This window comes from Nannizzia gypsea, genomic scaffold (assembly GCF_000150975.2).
Source record: "Nannizzia gypsea CBS 118893 supercont1.5 genomic scaffold, whole genome shotgun sequence".
Lineage (NCBI taxonomy): Eukaryota > Fungi > Ascomycota > Eurotiomycetes > Onygenales > Arthrodermataceae > Nannizzia > Nannizzia gypsea.
Window position 1 is genome coordinate 610,813 of NW_003345197.1, and position 17,149 is coordinate 627,961.

Sequence of the window (17,149 nt, forward strand, 5' to 3'; positions counted from 1 at the left end):
ATGTCTTCCCGTATGTTCTAGCAGTGTGCGGGTCTTTTTCCTCCTTGCTAGCCAATGTCAAGAATAGTATTTTAATTTGAACCATTGCATGTCTCCCCTGTACAATAACTCCATATTAAGATCCAATGGCAGAGCCTCCTTGCAACCTGCGCCTGGTGAATGCTGAAGATCCCATTCGCCAAACAGTCGCCGAGATAACGGCATCGAAATCCATGCTATCACGCAATATTACCACACCTCGTATATCACCATGGTTTATGTCGACCGAGTCAGGTCAAATTCCGTATGCCCGTATGCCCGTATACCGTATGTGTTGATGTTGCCCACTTGCGGCTGCGAACCTTATTTTACATCACGTGATGTTTCTTAACACCGAAAGAAGCAAAAAGAGACATCGAGAGACACTTCGCGATTCAAGGTCACGATCCAAGAACAAGATCACGATCCCTGGCCACCACCTTGTCTTGAGGCGAGCAGGCGATGGATCACCAGACGTCAGCAGATCGAGCGGGGCCGATCTGATCTCTCGTCTCGCTTCACACCACAATGGCCGATTCACCGCGCGGCCACGTCCCGGGCATCGCAACTCCAGGTGCTTCTACTGGTGCTGCTCCCCCTCCACCACCGCCGCCGCCTTTACCTCCTCCACCTCCTCCAGCGCCTCCATTACCCCCCCAGCGTTATGCGAACAGAGCTACTAGTGCCCTTGCGCGTCTCGCTCATCCATTCATCTACGGTTCCAGGCCTCCAAGTCCACAGCCTACTTCCCCACTGCCAGTCCCAACACCACCTCCAGCCCTGGTGACCAGACCCAGCTATACTATTTCTCCGTAAGTTCTAATGTCTTAGACTGAATCATTCTGTCAAAGGCGCAGCGAAGTGGTGTCATTTTGATGCTTTGTTCCTTTGAAAAGCAGAGAGCTTATAATATGGTATTCTATTTTTAGTCCTGGCAGCGCCCCGATCATCACACATAAGGCAGGAATCCCAATATCAGCTGTTGATATCTCCCCACAGCGAACCCATGCCATAGTTGCCGGAAGAGAAATCCTTAAGACAATCCGCGTCACGTCTTCTCAGTGCGTTGAAGAAACAAATATCCGATCTGCTGTGATAGGCCACTCCTCGAGCCACCACCCTTCTGGACCGTCCAGTAAAAACAAGGAGCACCTAGCTACCAAGGATGTCAAGTGGTCTCATTCGGAGTATAACCGAATAATCGCCGCTGCAACAAGCAATGGGCGCATTGTTGTTTATGACCTGAGCCGCCCTGGCGTGGAATATGGCCGGTTCAATGAACATTCTCGCCAGGTCCATCGGCTTGCCTTCAGTCCCTATCGCGGCGCCTGGTTGCTTTCTGGAAGTCAGGATGCTACTGTGCGACTATGGGATTTACGCACGGTGTCCAGTGACAGATCTGCCATGCATATCGGGAGCACTAGCGTGTTTAATGGCCACAGCGAGGCTGTACGTGATATCCGATGGTCTCCTGCTGAACCTGTAGAGTTCGCCACAGCTACAGACAGTGGCGTTATTCAAAAGTGGGATATTCGTAAGGACAACGTTCCTGTTATACGGATAAATGCTCATGAAAAGGCCTGTTCGTCCGTTGACTGGCATCCCGATGGCAGACATCTCCTCAGCGGCAGTGTGGACCGCCAAGTGAAAGTGTGGAACTTCTCTTCCACTGATCGGAGGCAGAAACCGTGTCTCCAGCTAAGGACCCCGCAAGCTGTTTTAAATGCACGCTGGCGCCCACCAAGCTTGACTGGCCATGATTATGAGACTGCCAGCTGGGAATCTACTCAAATTGTTACATCATATGATCAGGAAGATCCCCGTATCCACATCTGGGACTTTAGAAGGCCACACATTCCGTATAAGGAAATTGACCGTTATACAAACTCCGCTACAGACCTACTATGGCATTCTCAGGATTATCTATGGACCGTCAGTTCGGAAGGCATATTTATGCAGGCCGATATCAGCCTGGCCCCAGAAGCTATAGAGCGAAGAGCGCCATGTGCGGTAACATGGAGCCCCGATGGCAAATTTCTCGCATTTTTCGAACCGCGCCGAAGAAGACACAAGCAGAGTTATAACTACAGCAATACAGAAACCGTTGAATCCATCCCTGTGCCTGTTCAACGAAGGGGCAAAGAGGGTGAGGACAGGCTACAAACCGCTAGCCACAGCCTTACTGATGAAGCCCCAGAGGATGGCTCTCAGGTAGTTGGGATTCGAAAACGTACAAACAAGGTATCCTCGGCAAGGAGCTCTAAATCACTCAGTGCTACCCCCCCTATGCAAGATGATGAATTACAAGTTGTTACACTTGTCAAATCGGTCGGTAATATTAAAGACATTACCAATGAACAAGATGGCATGATAGGATGTGTTGAAGGAGCAACATTCAACCCAGATGCTTTCAATTATCTGGTGCAGCATTATTCTCCGCTACTGGCGGACCCGCTCAACGAACGGAACATGTCAGTTGAAGTTGTCAAACATCTTCTAGATGGGTTAGATGAGAATACCATGCAAGCTGCCGTGGTGCGTTCTGGCCGACTGGCGCAGACTTGGCGAATTGTAAGGTATGCCATATCACAGGAGTTACTGAATCAACACAAGCAGCGTCAACTTGAGTTGAAACAAAGCAGTACCTCCAAGACGGGGCCTAAGATTGGTAGCCGCGGTAGTAGCACTAACATAATAAAGCTTGACCCAACTGTTTCCGACAAATCTAAGACTCGGATCTTCAAGGGGGTTGTGGATGGAGATTCTCAAAGACTTATGACCCTTAGCCCGGAGCCTAACTCAGGCGCTACAACTCCACTTGCACGACCCATACCTGATTCATCAATCGCTGCTGCTATAGCTGGTGGACAAGTACCCAATACAGGCTTGAATGAAGAACTTGGGCAACTCAGGCCTATCCCATCGCTGATATTATCTAGTGACGAGGTACTGAGCAAACAGGCCCAGGCGAGCGTGGCTGGTCTAGGCCTAGATAATACTGAATCTAGTTGGCTTCAAGACAGTAACGGACTGAGAACCCCGACGAACAAACGCTCAACAACTCAGTCCCATGTGGAAGACACGATTGCAGACCAGACTAGATCAGCCCCCCGAGCTATATCTGGTAGAGCGGAATGGAGGCGTGAGGAAAAACCTCGCCCTAAGCCCACTGGAGATGAATCGGCCATCAAAGATGAAGGGGAAACAAACAAAGAAGACAGTAAAGAGGGAAATGGTGACATAGTTGCGCCTCAGACTCATCAAGTGTTTCGGAAACGCCTGTTGTCAATGGAGCGTGCGGCACAGGAGAGACCATCTATTCCCGTTGCATACAAACGACACGACTCCGGCGAGAGTTTTCCTATGTTCTCAGCCTCAGACAGCTCTCACCGTACCAAATCCTTTGATGAGGCATCTTCTTCACTGACAGATGACCCTTCACGTTATGAAGGCTGGCCATCGACGACTGAAGCGTCATTACATGATATACCCGAGCTTGAAGGGAGCTCTCCTCCTAGACCCGGGAGATGGGAAAACCATAGCGACTCGATGAGCGACATGTCGTTGGAAGATTTACCCCCACAATCTGCCACAGTCGACCTTGAAAGACCTGTGAGCCCGTTACCTTTCCTGGCGGAGTCATCTCCCATAAAAAAGCCATCACGGGTTGGGTATTCTCGCCCCCCGGCACGGTTTAAACCGCATCCTAGCTCGCGAAACCCTTCTCTGCTGACTGAAACATCGGTTACGCTCCCTCTCTGCCCAAAGTCTACATCGGACACGCCTTGGGGTGTTCAAACTATCGTGAGAGAAATAATAAAACATTACTGTAGTAGCGCGTCCGTTGACATACTTTCCGCGTCCCATCTTCTCCATAAAATGCACATTCTCTACAGCTCTTGCGACGAGCTTCTGCCCCAAGGAGAAAGAGAGCTGATATTCAAAACCCTCAACGAACAGCTTCTCCGGCAGGGCATGTTTGTTGAAGCCGCCGAATTCCGACTTGTTTGCGTTCCCTCATACCCAGCTCTTTATGATTATGCTCAAAAGGATACATTCATCAACGTGTTCTGTTTTGAGTGCAATAAACCCTACGAAAATCCAATCCAGGACAATAAGTTATGCCACCGATGTAACACACCTCAACCCCCATGTACGATTTGTGTTAGTCGTAAGCCCCCTACAGAATGGGCGGCCGAAACCAACCAAAGTCCACGATCTAATACCAACCTTACCGATGGTTCTTACACTAACATTAGCCCCCTTGAAGATGGTTTAATATACCAACAACAGGAACAGCCTGGATCTCGGTTACATGGCTCAGGTCTTTGGTCATGGTGTCAAACATGCGGACATGGCGCCCACACAGCATGTTTAACTGCATGGCTAACAGATATATCTCTTAGCGAAGGTGGCTGTCCCACCCCCGGATGTTTCCATGACTGTGGGCCTGGCCCTCGACGAGAACAGAACCGCCTTGCTCAACAGGAAGCGAGCAAGAGATCGAGAAGTGCCTTCTACGGCCGAAAGCCGAGCTCAACTTTCATCAAAAGGGATTCATGGACAGCTGGCGAAAGCAGAGCAGTTGAAAGAGTGAGAGGCATTCTTGGCGGAGGGGCTCCGACCCCTGTGGAGGCTGGACCTACCGCAGGTCAGGGAAGTACCCCTGGGCTTTCTGCTGGTGGCTTAGGGCCCTCAGCTGTTATCTCTCCAAAAAAAGTCAGGCTTGTTGCTCCCGGTGAACAAGACATCGCGGGCAATGAGCACTAAAGGGCCTTAGAACTATTGATTTTTGTCGTTTTTGGTGGGTGCATTTCCACAATGCTAGACGACGAATAAACATTTCATTTTCATACCTGAGTAATGACCCTTATTGATATCATAGTTATTGGCAGACTCATTATCCCTAGTATTGTACTAGCTGTCTCATACTTTATTGTTTATATGTAATGGTTTTAGCTTACCTTAACATCATCTTGATCAAGTACATGGATCTTACTGGCCCGAAAGGAAGGTTCCAAGGTTAGGAAATTAAAATTTCGGTACGGAAAAATAAAACGCCTATCGCACTTAAGGTTACTCCCTTGTGGGGAGTGTCAAATTCAACCACATTCCCTTTCAAAGTTACTTTGATTTAATTGATTCGGTACGTTGCGGTTAAGCATCGTTTGAATCTAGGGTAGATTCTAGGATACTTACTGACTAAATCTGCCTGTCGTTGCTATCCATAGTCTCCTCTACTGCTAGGCTTATGACCGTCAGCCGTGGGTGGGCTGAATTCATCGATCACTCTCCACCCAGTTTATACGGGGATATGATCGCTCATCTCTGGCCTAGCACTGTACCTAGGACAGTTGTCGATATGTTATTACTGTTCTATGTACATCAATACTCATAGCTTTTATAAGTATACCCCCAATCCGAGCTTCTAGGCTACATCAGCTGTGGTCACCTTTTCCCAAACTCTCCAGCAATAAGAGCGGCTATCTCCGCCGATGACTGCATTTTGCCTATGTGCGAATTTCTATACGTTAGGTTTTAGATGCTTAATAAGTAGTCATCAATAGCTACCTGATTAATATTCTGGTATACTCATACGTCATATCCTACCACGATTAGCGGTAGGGAAGTGATTGTAGTAATCAATGTTACCTTTTTGGCTGTATTTATCTAGAAAGAAATGAGTTTTCATTTACTGTAAAGTGGACTTCTTCTGATAGAAGGTGCAAAATTAATCCTCACTAATTTATGGAGTAACTCTTCTAATTTATGATATGACGAGTTTGAAGTCTGGCATCAAGCCTGCAAGAAAACTACAATCTAAGAATCCTATGCCTCAAGAGAGTACATGAATATAGCCAAGGATCCATACCTAAATTATTGAAGTTTTCGAAACTCGAACAACCTAAGATAGTTACCCGATAGATACGATAGATGGCCGAGCTTGACTGTATACCGCATGCACGACCCAGAGAAAAGAGTCTCGTGAGGCTTCCATTAAGTAACTTATTCACGTTCTCCGAGTTTATTTTATATCTTTTTTCTAAGTTTCCAGGAAACGCCCAGGGAAATCTTCCCAGGTTGCTAAATATTTAAACTGTCTTTACGGAGTATTCATGCCTTGATGATTACTTCGGTTGAGGTGCATAGAAAGCGGAATGGAATTTAGACTTTGTGGCAATGTCTGGTGATATATCATTTCCGCCCTGGTGTAAGCCTGCGCTCAGCATCAAAATTCTCCGATAATGAGTAGGTGGATGGAGTATAATTGGGTAACACGCGGGAGGAGAGCCCCTCGGCAATGGTAGTGAAGCGAGGTTAAATGTCTGCATGTGCATTGGGCCTCTGAATGCTGAGCTGTTCCGCTTAAGAGTATTTAATATGTATTTCCGGGGATTAACTACCTAATAACTGACGGAAAATATGGATGATAAATAACACCATGACACAAGACGGGGATCAAGAAACCGGAACTTTGTTCGAGGATCTTCATAGCAAAATATTCCTCAGTCGCCACTGCTCCTTAAGCTGATAACCCTTAAATGATAATAAGAAGATGTGCACCAGCATAGGGGGGATCCGCTTTGCCGCTTGATCACCAAGCAGCCCAGTTCTGTGAGGCGTAAATGGGACCAGAGAGGCGATTAGAGATCTCCGAGGAATACGGAGTAGGGCTCCGTTATTCCGTGCATACACCTAGACACATATGTTAGAGCTTGAGGGTAAACATGTTTCTTCATGTGTAGACGGAGTAAACGTTTGCAGCTTCCAGATGTCACACAGCGGGTAACTAGATACCAGTTTTGAAAGACACACACTGTATGGATAGCGGGCTACAAGATCCGATGCAGTTTTTAACACAAGCACGGCACGGGGTGAATGTTGGACGAAGAGACGGCGTGGATAATGCTCGGCAGTCGCCTTTGTAATTGGTTACATGAGTTATGGCTGCTAGGTAAGATTACTCTATGTGGTAGCTCTGCAGTAATGCAAGGCGCTGCAATGATAGCGATGGTGACTTGCATTTAACAGGGAATCCAGGATTCATTGACATCATTACTTTGCACGTATGCAGGATGGATCACTTCCACATCGGTTGAACAAAGCCATCAGTTCTCATTATCGACCTGCTAAGCGTGTGGCACAGCGCCGCAGGCTCCGGTTGGCTTTGAATGTTAATGTCATGCTTTGTTATTCTTTAACTAGCCCACTGCTTAGCTAGTTAGTTATCATCATCATCCCATAGGAAACAGAAGTGACAGCACTGAGCTCCTTCTTAGATGTCAAAAAGCAAATACATAATTTTTCCAGCTGACGGGTACCCCCATACGGAGAAAGGGGCGTCCACTCAGATATGAACAACCGCCGTTCCGCATCCTGGAATCAATTTAACCGCCTGGCGTGAATGTACTGAGAACACGGGATAGTAACCTGGAAAAATCAGCCACTGTAAATTGACACAGGAGGGTTTTTCGGACACGTCATCTGTAACGGCGAGGCCATTTCTGGCATTAGCCAGCCTTGATTACAGTTCTACTACGTGTCTCTAATATGCCTAGGTTACAGTCGAGAACAGCGTAAACTTTTAACAGTGTTAAGATGACCCTTCGTACGGTCTCTCAGGGGTGAAAATGGCTGACTATACTCCGTACTGCACATGGGTCAGCACCCACAGATGTATGGAGATTTCCCACATTGTACAGAGTACGGAGTGTTAGGACGCACTCTCCGTCTTCTGTACTACACTCCGTGGTGCGGCTATACGGAAAGAATGTGAGACCTAGATTCCACATTTTGTCAAATAGAATAATGCACATAACGGGATGCAGTTACAGGAGAATGGCAACCTGTCCTGAAAATGCATATAGCCAGCCGATTTCAACACAGACGATAGGTTCCCTTTTCTCCCCCCTCACACTGCTATATCACACGAAGCTAAATCAGCAGTTCCTGCTCTCAAAGTACGGAGTGATTCGTATTGTTGAGGCTATGATAATGGTTGTGACGCGGAGTAAAGAAACGGACCTCCTTAGCGTAAAGCCAGGCCAATTCCCTGACGTTTTAGTATCATTGGTCCAGGTAAGAGGGTCTGATCGCTTGTGCATCAAGTAACACTTGTTACGATTTGAAATGAGAATTGAGCGCGTGGAAACAGTTGTTTTTGATATTTTCGTTGTTTTATTAGCCCTCTAAGTATTCCACCAGCCAAACAAACCACGCCTGGTCCAAATAGCCACTATTTAATTACCTGATGAATGATCTCCTACTGCAGCTAATGTACATATGTCGAACGGGGAGCCAGCCGTGTACATGCCTACCTCATGCACCCAAGGAAACAACCCCACATGAAGCTCGCCGGCTCAAAAATGGGTGGAAATCGAAAACGTAGAAGCCGAAACACGCTCAGCAAACCCCATGCGCCAACGGTGACTATGGGTACCAGTTAAAAGGGGAGAAAGAGAGAAAAGGAACATATTCTGAACGAAGAACAAGCTGTCGGGGGGGATTTGGCAAGGTTTTGAAAAAGAAAATGAGATAGGAAGAAAAAGCAAAATAGAGAATCCCGTTTACAGGGCACGGCACACTGGTGTCCTGGCGCAATGATCAAAGCAACGGTAGGAAAAAGAAAGAAATGGGAATGGGACTGATATGTAGCCATCAGTTGGGGGGAGGGGGTGAATCCACAAACGAAATATCAAAGTTTACTGCAGAAGGGAATTAAAATCTCGACCGATCGGCTGGCCTCCCAAGACAGTAGACCCAGAGAGCTGCTGGCTGCCATCCAGATCCAAGTCGGGGTAAAATAACGGTGATCGTGGTATAAGTTCGTTACAGCCCAAGAGGTTCTCAAGCCCATAGTCGCTCAACATGTAGTTATTCACTGTGTCTGCGGATCCATACTCAACGCAACTCGCCGTTTGAGCAAGAAAGTCAGGTTGATTGAAAGGTATATCAGAAGGAGGCGCATTTTGAGAGTTTCGGTCAAGCCTTTGAGACTCTTGCATGGCGCGTCTGTATTTGGCGGCTTTTTTAGCGGCGCGACCTCCCCTAGCTCCTGATTTTTGCCTTTGAGGGGCAGGGTGGTCTGATTTTTGGGATTTTTTGTGAACCCCAGGTTTGCGGTAACGGGTTGTGGACTGCACCCCGTGTCTGATAGCACGTTCAGTGAGGACCCAAGCGTTACCAGATTTCCGGGTTTGCGCCCCTGGCGATAAAACTTCTTTGACACCTTCGAAGGCCTAACGATGGGGAAGTAAGTAGGAAAGCTATGAAGAGTTGGGGTGGACTTCAGTATCTTACCGCATTCATGGAAAGGTTATGCCGAATGCTATTCTGCCATCCTTTAGAATCAGAGTTTTTGGCTTTGCTAGTATTCTTTTCAAACCACTCGTATATTTCCTTCAGAACCATCTTATGACCAGGGGCAGACATGAGCGCCCTCCAAATTAATCTTGCATAGGGTTCTTCGGATGAGACACTATCGTCGTCTGTCTCATCTTCAGATGCAAGGTTCCCGGCTTCTGGCACGGAACGTACAATTGGGTCAGACCCATAAAGCACATGAAAGTCAACTGGAGAACTAGATTCAACAGAGTTCTCAGGCGAGAGAGGGGGATAGATGGCGCTTTCCGGCCGAGAAGTCGAGCTATCAAATGACGGTCGAGAACAAGTAGACGCTGGATTTGGATAATGGTTATCAAGTATCTGGCTGCAATTTCTCTGCGATGGTGTGGATGTGTTTGGTTGCCTCGTTGCCTGGTATCCCAGGCATTCAAATTCGTGGAGTTCATCAAGTAGAGGATAGGTCGAGGCAAGAAGGTCAAACTCCAGGTCGATAGTTCCGGGAGCTTCGTCTTCCCAAGATAGGATGTTTCCCTTATTCTCTTCAATACCGTACGTCATTGTGTGCGTGTTGCAGAAAGTATTGGGTTCTATAACTGAGCCCCAACTTTCATGACTATGTGTTGTAGACGAAAGTTGTCGCTGTTGTGGGAGAGCGTCTCCAAGAAGATTTGGGTCAAGTACCTGTTGTAGTATTGAAGGATGAGAGATCACACACCTATGCTGATGTAGTGAGGTGGTAACAGAGCCCGGAGCGTGTTGACTTGGAGATATCTCGCCGCCCTGCGAAGTGGTAAAGGAAGGAGAGTTGCCATGATGCATCTGGGCACAGATTGAAGGGCAGAGAATGCCCGTGTCATCGTCCATATCTTCTCAACTTTCCGCAAGATTTGGGGGAACGAGCTCCATCCAATATGTTTTAGACAACGTTAAGATTTGTGGAGACGGAAGATCTCAACGACTAGGTTGAGGCCGGCTTTCCAGGAGAAGACTTGTGAGACAAGGGTATGATGAAATAGGGAAGTAACTGGATCTTCTCTAGGCAAATTTCATATATCGTCCTGCAAAATGGCTGAGTCCCGTGGGAGAACATGCCAGCTCACCTGCGCGACACGATTGCTGCAGACAACCCGTATAACTGTTGTCGAAAATGAGCAAACAAAGCAGTAAAAAAAATGGATGACTGAGAGGGCTTTTGTATGTTGGAATATTGCCCAAAAGAATGCCTTTGTGGAACAGCAATCTTTGGGATGTATACACAGCCGATTATTGATCAAGGATGCTAGGGAACTCCAAGTTCTACAGTGGTAGCCTGACGGGACGGGGAACAGGTTGGGGGAAATGTGTCAAGCAGACTAGCTTCAGACCTTGTCATGCTCGTTGGGCACAGACGGGGAGCTGCAGGAGAATATTAACCTGTCATGAGTTACATCCCGCAGAACGGTCTAGCTCAAGGTGGCTGAGTTTCAGAAAAAAGCACCGGATAGGGTCTTCTGGAAGGTCTCACAGCGCAAGGTCCGGTGAGGCTACTGTAAGCCTCCAATTAAAAATTATTGTAGATCTCCTTCAGATCCATGTCCAATAGGATGACCAAATAGCACGGCCTTGGAGATTCCCACCCTCACCGGGTTGGTACAAAGGATACGTCAATGCAGTATTGCAACGAACCTTCCATTAGAGTAGTCATATTTAACCGATTAGCCAGGCGTGGGCGGCAATAGGTTAATTATAAGTTGACATCATTTGAGCAATGTGTGCACCTACTCCTGTGGAGAAAAATTTCCCATCGGAACAATTCTTAGACTTGAAGGGAGAAATACAATAAAAAGGCCAAGTATTGGAAGCTTTAGTGCCACGAGTGTCGCCTTGAAATATGAAATCCTGAATGATATCGTAGTGCATACTGCGTTCGCTTACACCATGTGATGCAGGTGTAAAAAGCAGGTTATAACAAGTTCATTTCAACAACATCACTTACGATAGTATATCTGTAATAAGTGTTAGTCCGCATATTTGCAACGGTGGAAACGTCACTATGAGATTATACGTACCTTCTTAAATTGGAAATGAAGCTGCAAGATACCCTGAATAATGATTAGCTGAGATCCTCTAATGCATGGCAGCGGTGAGCCATATAGAATTGGAATTGGAGCATACTTTGTCAAACGTGCTCCTAAACCCCCGTTCTCGCTTTGCACTGTAGTCCCATTCCTTGTCTACAATACGGAAGGCCAAATCTTCGTAAGGTGGGCCGGCAATGAAGCGAAGCAGACATGTGTCTTCCTCCCCGGCAGGTGCAAAAGATTGCCCTCTTTTCCTGCCATGCTCTCTTTCGATGCGATAGGTTGGAGCTTTTGCCTTATCAATAAGATCCGGATAGAAGATGTTGAATTTGTACCCCTGCACAACCTTTGGAGGAGGATCATCGTAGTCATAGTGGGTTTGGTTGTATTTGTTCCATTCATATCCCATCTGCACACGGTTGAAGTATCGTGGCTTGCGCGGTCTGTACTTATTCGCCCAAGCTGGTTTAGATGTGCTGATGGTCTCTTCTCCGGCAAATATCTCCTCGTTTTCACTAATGCCCCGTGCCACCTCTCTTTCATACAAGGCTTTTGTGGCCTGGGAGAAATCATCGTTCGTCGTTGGGAGAAAGCGTGGGGCAGAAGACGTGATAGTGGAAGATTCCGATGTAACCATGGATGCAGCAACTTGTTTCTCAGTCGGGCGATTGCGCAACGGGACAAATCCCATTTTCATTATTTTCATCCTTTCTTGGGCCTAAAGGCTGTTAATCATAGGTTATGGAATAGAATTGGACGTCAAATAAACATACTATATGGCTTAGCAACTCTTCCTCATCCATAACCTCTAAATTCTTGTCTTGGCTCCGGAGTTGAAGAAGAGGTTCGGGATCGAGTAGTGCCACCTGTTCAAGCTCTTGCTGCGACGATCCAACATTCTTACATGGGGCTAGAGGCGCGAGCTTTTTCCGAACACTCTCAGCCTCTTCCTGCTGTTGCTTCCGCAGCTCATCGACGCGGTTTTTAATAACGGCACTATAAACTCGCTTCAATTTCGCACGCGCTTTCCATACCGAAAGGCTCTTTAGGAGTTGTTCCCAATAATCGGTGTCAACCGGCTCGTTAGAATCTAACTTCCGGCGTATTTGCTTTTCTAGTGTAAGGAGCTCGTCATATGTCTTTGGGCTAAGTAGTCTATCGATATCAGCAGCGACCGAAGTAACTGCACGCTTTTCTGGCGCAGAAGATTCCGCCTTTCGGATTTGGTCCTGACAGATCACTTTCATAGTCTAGATAAAGGTTAGTAACACGGAACAGTGCTATTGCCTGGTATGATACGACCTACCTTCCAGTAATCACGATTATCGGCACTAGTTTCAAGAGATAAAAAAGTATCAATGTCCTTCTCAAGGCTTAGCAGCTGTGCATTTGATAACCCTTCAAAAACTCCCTCGGGCTCCACTAAATCTAGTTCTGAGTCCGCAATTTCATCGTCTAAAGGGTTCCGAGTCGGGTCAATGACACGAAGAGTAATCGTGAGCCAGTCGATAGGTTTGGCGCGTCCATCTTTCACTCGTAATTCAGCCTTCTTCTTCGCCTGCCTGAGCACAAACGTGTCTTCCTGGGCAACCCATTCACGCATTTTTTCATCTTCTTGTAGTTGATTAAGTCGAGTTTGCTCTTTCATGTTCCAAGCACCTCGATTTGCACTCCCTTGATCCCTACTCCGAGTGGCAGATGAATACCGGTTATCGACATGTCGCTGTTTATCGGGGGGTGCATATGGAGCTGGTGAGCGAGACCTAGGCCTCTTACTGCCGTACCGATCTCTATAATTCGAGGACATATTGTGAAAAGTGGAAAAGCGAGAAAGACGATATTGAGGATTCCGTTCTGTGCGTTGCGTTGAGAGTTGCTTTCGCGTTGCAGGTATTTGATGTTGAGGTCAAAGTGACTCTGATTAGGATGGCAGCTTTTCCGAGAGCTCGGCATACCTTCCTTGTGGTCAGTTAACTATGCCACAGCTAACCGTTTAAAGTTAAACCTTCGACGCTTGTGTTAACGACTGCTGCCTACCTAGATATACAATAGATGGCTTTTGATAAATCTTGAACTGTTTACTTGTATGACTACTTCTCTAAAATTACCTAAATATGGCACGAAACTGGGAGAGGTTGCCGGTCCATAGCAGTTCATATCCACCACTTCTATTCAGTTACGAGCCAAGCTCTGATGGCTATGAGCTTTTTTTAACTGACCTGGGTCATGTTTGGTCTGAGAGCCTAAGCCATAAACAAATCATTAATCGCGCCGTGAAAGAAGATACCAGTATCGATCCCAGTCAGGATGAGGACCAGTATTCTGTACTGTTACAGAAAATTAATGATGCGCTGCACGGGTCTAAAGAGACATCGTTATGTCTTTCTGGCCACAGCACCGGATCGAGTTTAAAACTGTCGACCACTACGAAGTTACCAAAACCCTTAGAGCCTTTAAAATGGACGTTGAACTTATCCAAATGTTCTCCATCTGCATTAACACGACATATGCTAGTGCCAACGTTGCAAAGCTGGCTGGGCCTTGAAGATAGTCAGCAATCTCTTTGTGAACTATTAGAGGAGAAAGATAAGATAATTGGAAAGCTTTTCGACAAAATAGAGTCCTCGGGACTTGATTTGAGTACGGTTTTTCCTGGGATGGCGAATATACGACAAGGCCAAAAGAGAGGCTCCCTTTTTTCACACGCTTCCAGATTGGTGAAAGGACTGAGCCCATTTGACAAAAGTTCTTGGGAGGCTGTACATTATCGCAGAGTTTCGGAGAAATTTGGTTCAAATTCAATTCGGAAACACTTGTACGATGATGATCTGTTTGACGTACGGAATATGGAACTCATAGAAAGCGAATGGTGGAATCGCCCTATATCATCCCGTGGCTCCAACCACACTGGGAAAGAAGTTCCACACGATATTAAGAGACAGCCAAAAAACAATGAGAATGAAAGCGATGATGAATTTCAAGTATTCCTACCTGTTCGACATATCTCATGACCACAATGCTAACTTCCAGTGTAGAGGCAAGAAACGCCCCCACGGCTCAAAGGAACCAGTATAAAGCCCTCATCGACCATTACCGGTCATCCTTCTTCGACACAACACGGGAACAAACATAAGAGATCTTCCCAGGAATCCGGGAGCCTAAAAGATACAGGTTCAATGGAAAACATGAAGACAGAAACACCGTCAATCATTGATTACAGTAACCCCGAACCAACCCCACGTCAGGAAATTAAACCGAAGGCTCTTGGTAATATTGGTGGGAAGAAGCCCAAGTCATTAACAAGGCAACAAGGGCTTGATCCTGCCACGTTGGACGCAGATAAGGCCGTTAACAAACCCACAGAGTCTAGCATGGAAGATCAGGCCACCCCACTAGCAACAGAAAGTGGTGAGAGTGATGACAACGATGACGATGTCAATGATAAAAGAGTTAGTAGAACCACGAGGCAAGCTTTACACCAACAAAATCACAGTGGCTCTCAAAGGACCAATACAACAACCCAGATAGCTCAGCGGGAAAGCCAGGCTGCTCTGCGTACACGCAGTGGGCTCGGAAGAATCGGTGGGAAGAAACAAAAAGAACCATTAGACCTCAATCCGGGTGGGGAAGAAGCTGCCTCTGCAGCAAGCTCTAGGGACAAGACGGATAGCCCTGAAGCAGGGGAAGAAGACGGGGGCCGCTACAACATTACGAGCAAACAAGAGGAACCCGACTTGTCACATGGACATAAGGAGCAATCAACGACATCCTCTAAGTCATGCAAACGGAGCGGTAAACTTGGCACCATTGGTGGAGTGAAAGCTTCTCACAAGTCGGCCATGACCAATGTCCAAGGAAGGAATGCCTCTAACACCGAAATTTCACAAGATAGTGAAGATGGTGGTCATCATGACACTAACAAGTTGATTGGTAAAGAAGGAGATCCTACAAATCCATCACTTTCGTTGCCGTCTATGTCTAGTACTACGGGTGAACCGAAAGCAGAGAGCAATCAAGTTAAAGAGGAGTCTCCGGAGGAGAGGGCAGATAGGAAACGACAGGAACTACGACGCCAGCTTGAGACAGCCGATAAGGGCCAAAGCAAACCGGCAAAGAAGAAACGAAGGTTTTAGGATGGAGTGTTGTCTCTTTAGGTGTCGGTGCAGATTACTCTGTTTTTCGTTTCACTTATTTATCTATTCGTAATATGGACGATAATTACAGAGTATGTGGCTATCTATCCCACTTGTCTCGTTCAAATATCTAGGACGTTGTGCTGTAACCCTCACCACTTCACGTAAAGTGCCTTTCTTTAGATGGTGGAATGAAATTCATACAGAGTAATTGTCTACGATTGGGCCTGAAGTACCTGAACATCTGGGAGTATGTTGAGCTTCTGATCCCGGAAAGAAACAACCTAGATGTTTCGTGAAGCTCGTATACCAACTATGCTAGCGGCGCGTAAAGTGAGGAATATTGCGATTCTACTTTTGTATAAAGAGCATACGAGCGGTTGTCTGGTCACAGTTGACAAGACGTTTGGCAGGTTTGGGAAGTTGCTTGTCATTAACAGTTGCTGGATTTGGAGGACAGCACAGGTGAAAGATGAGAATATCCCAAACAACATCACACTAGGCAGGAGATGTTCCGACTTTGAAAAGTATTGCCCGTACACTAAAAAAGGACAGGCTGATAATGCATTTCGTAATTATATTCTTTTCATTTTGGGAACTCCCACCAATAACAGAGATGGTATTCCCGCCCCAAACTCCGATTGTGATAGAGTCTTGATTCCCGTTCGTTCAAGGTATCACTGTGTCACTCTGGTATACCCCTTTAATACACCCACGACCCCACAAGGCAAGTTATCTATCGCTTCTTGGACGAGGTGGCGGCCTTCTCCTGTGACTCCTTGAGAACCTTCTTAACAATCTTCTGCTCCTCAATCAAGAAAGCGCGGACAATGCGGTCCTTGACACAGTTTCCGCAGCGGGAGCCACCGTAGGCGCGGGTGACGTTCTTCTTTGGGCGAGAGATTTGGGAGTATTCACGGGGACGGAGAGCAGGAATCTTTAGTATGTTAAAGAGAAAGAGTCAGTTGACGGGCTTTGCGGAGTATCGTTATAAACGCTGCCGGCTGAAAAAGATCCCCTTGGTATCCAAAAATAGCCACTTGCATCCATGGGAAATTGTTTCGTTGGCCGTTCAATTGGGGGTTACTCACGCCTGGGAGCTTGATTCCACAGTCACCGCATTTTGGAGCCGAGGCCTTCTTCTTGATGTGAAGGTATCGAAGGCTGCCGCCTGGGGTCTTGATGACACGGACCTTGTTAGATCGCGTGTTGTATCTAGTCGCAAAGCAGTATTAATCATTTGAACGCCGATAATTTCACTTCAATCGCAGGGAAATCTGCTTGGTTGGGCACATACGGGTTCCGTCGTCGCTAGAAATTGAATGAGAACATTAGCAGCTTCTCTAACCAAAAGAAGTCAAATGGAAGACCCCAACTCACATATTGAAGTCTTGTGGAAGTCATCTTGTCGGCTTTCCAATCTCAACAGCTGGCGAGATGAAGGGGAGGGACTGGAGTGACAGCTGGGCGACGTCGTCTCTTTTTCGTTGTCGTCGATATCAAATTTCGAAAGTCTTCACGAAAAACGAACTAAGCGATTTGTGTGGGTTGGCCAAGTCACGGGACCAGAACTCTCCTTTTGGCGAGCCCGCA

At 46.8% G+C, this 17,149-nt stretch overlaps 5 protein-coding genes across 5 annotated transcripts; 2 read left to right on the plus strand and 3 right to left on the minus strand.

The window, feature by feature from the left end:
• Window positions 1-328: 328 nt before the first annotated feature.
• On the plus strand, window positions 329-4,788 carry MGYG_06073 (hypothetical protein; the record flags this gene model as incomplete). The annotated part of the gene is made up of 2 exons (XM_003171482.1): window positions 329-830; window positions 948-4,788. Exons 1-2 carry the CDS (start codon window positions 547-549, stop codon window positions 4,786-4,788), a joined length of 4,125 nt encoding a protein of 1,374 aa, XP_003171530.1. The 5' UTR covers window positions 329-546.
• A 3,932-nt stretch (window positions 4,789-8,720) lies between these two features.
• MGYG_06074 (forkhead domain-containing protein) lies at window positions 8,721-10,227 on the minus strand (the record flags this gene model as incomplete). Its single annotated transcript, XM_003171483.1, has 2 exons — window positions 8,721-9,257; window positions 9,319-10,227. 2 exons carry the CDS (start codon window positions 10,225-10,227, stop codon window positions 8,721-8,723), a joined length of 1,446 nt encoding a protein of 481 aa, XP_003171531.1.
• A 1,103-nt stretch (window positions 10,228-11,330) lies between these two features.
• On the minus strand, window positions 11,331-13,230 carry MGYG_06075 (cactin; the record flags this gene model as incomplete). Its single annotated transcript, XM_003171484.1, has 5 exons — window positions 11,331-11,348; window positions 11,412-11,444; window positions 11,518-12,141; window positions 12,197-12,673; window positions 12,730-13,230. 5 exons carry the CDS (start codon window positions 13,228-13,230, stop codon window positions 11,331-11,333), a joined length of 1,653 nt encoding a protein of 550 aa, XP_003171532.1.
• Window positions 13,231-13,537: 307 nt separating this feature from the next.
• Window positions 13,538-15,556, plus strand: MGYG_06076 (hypothetical protein; the record flags this gene model as incomplete). The annotated part of the gene is made up of 2 exons (XM_003171485.1): window positions 13,538-14,404; window positions 14,459-15,556. 2 exons carry the CDS (start codon window positions 13,538-13,540, stop codon window positions 15,554-15,556), a joined length of 1,965 nt encoding a protein of 654 aa, XP_003171533.1.
• Window positions 15,557-16,292: 736 nt separating this feature from the next.
• MGYG_06077 (60S ribosomal protein L34) lies at window positions 16,293-16,960 on the minus strand (the record flags this gene model as incomplete). Its single annotated transcript, XM_003171486.1, has 4 exons — window positions 16,293-16,493; window positions 16,648-16,771; window positions 16,854-16,867; window positions 16,937-16,960. The coding sequence occupies 4 exons, from the start codon at window positions 16,958-16,960 to the stop codon at window positions 16,293-16,295; spliced, it is 363 nt and encodes a 120-aa protein (XP_003171534.1).
• Between the last annotated feature and the right edge of the window lie 189 nt (window positions 16,961-17,149).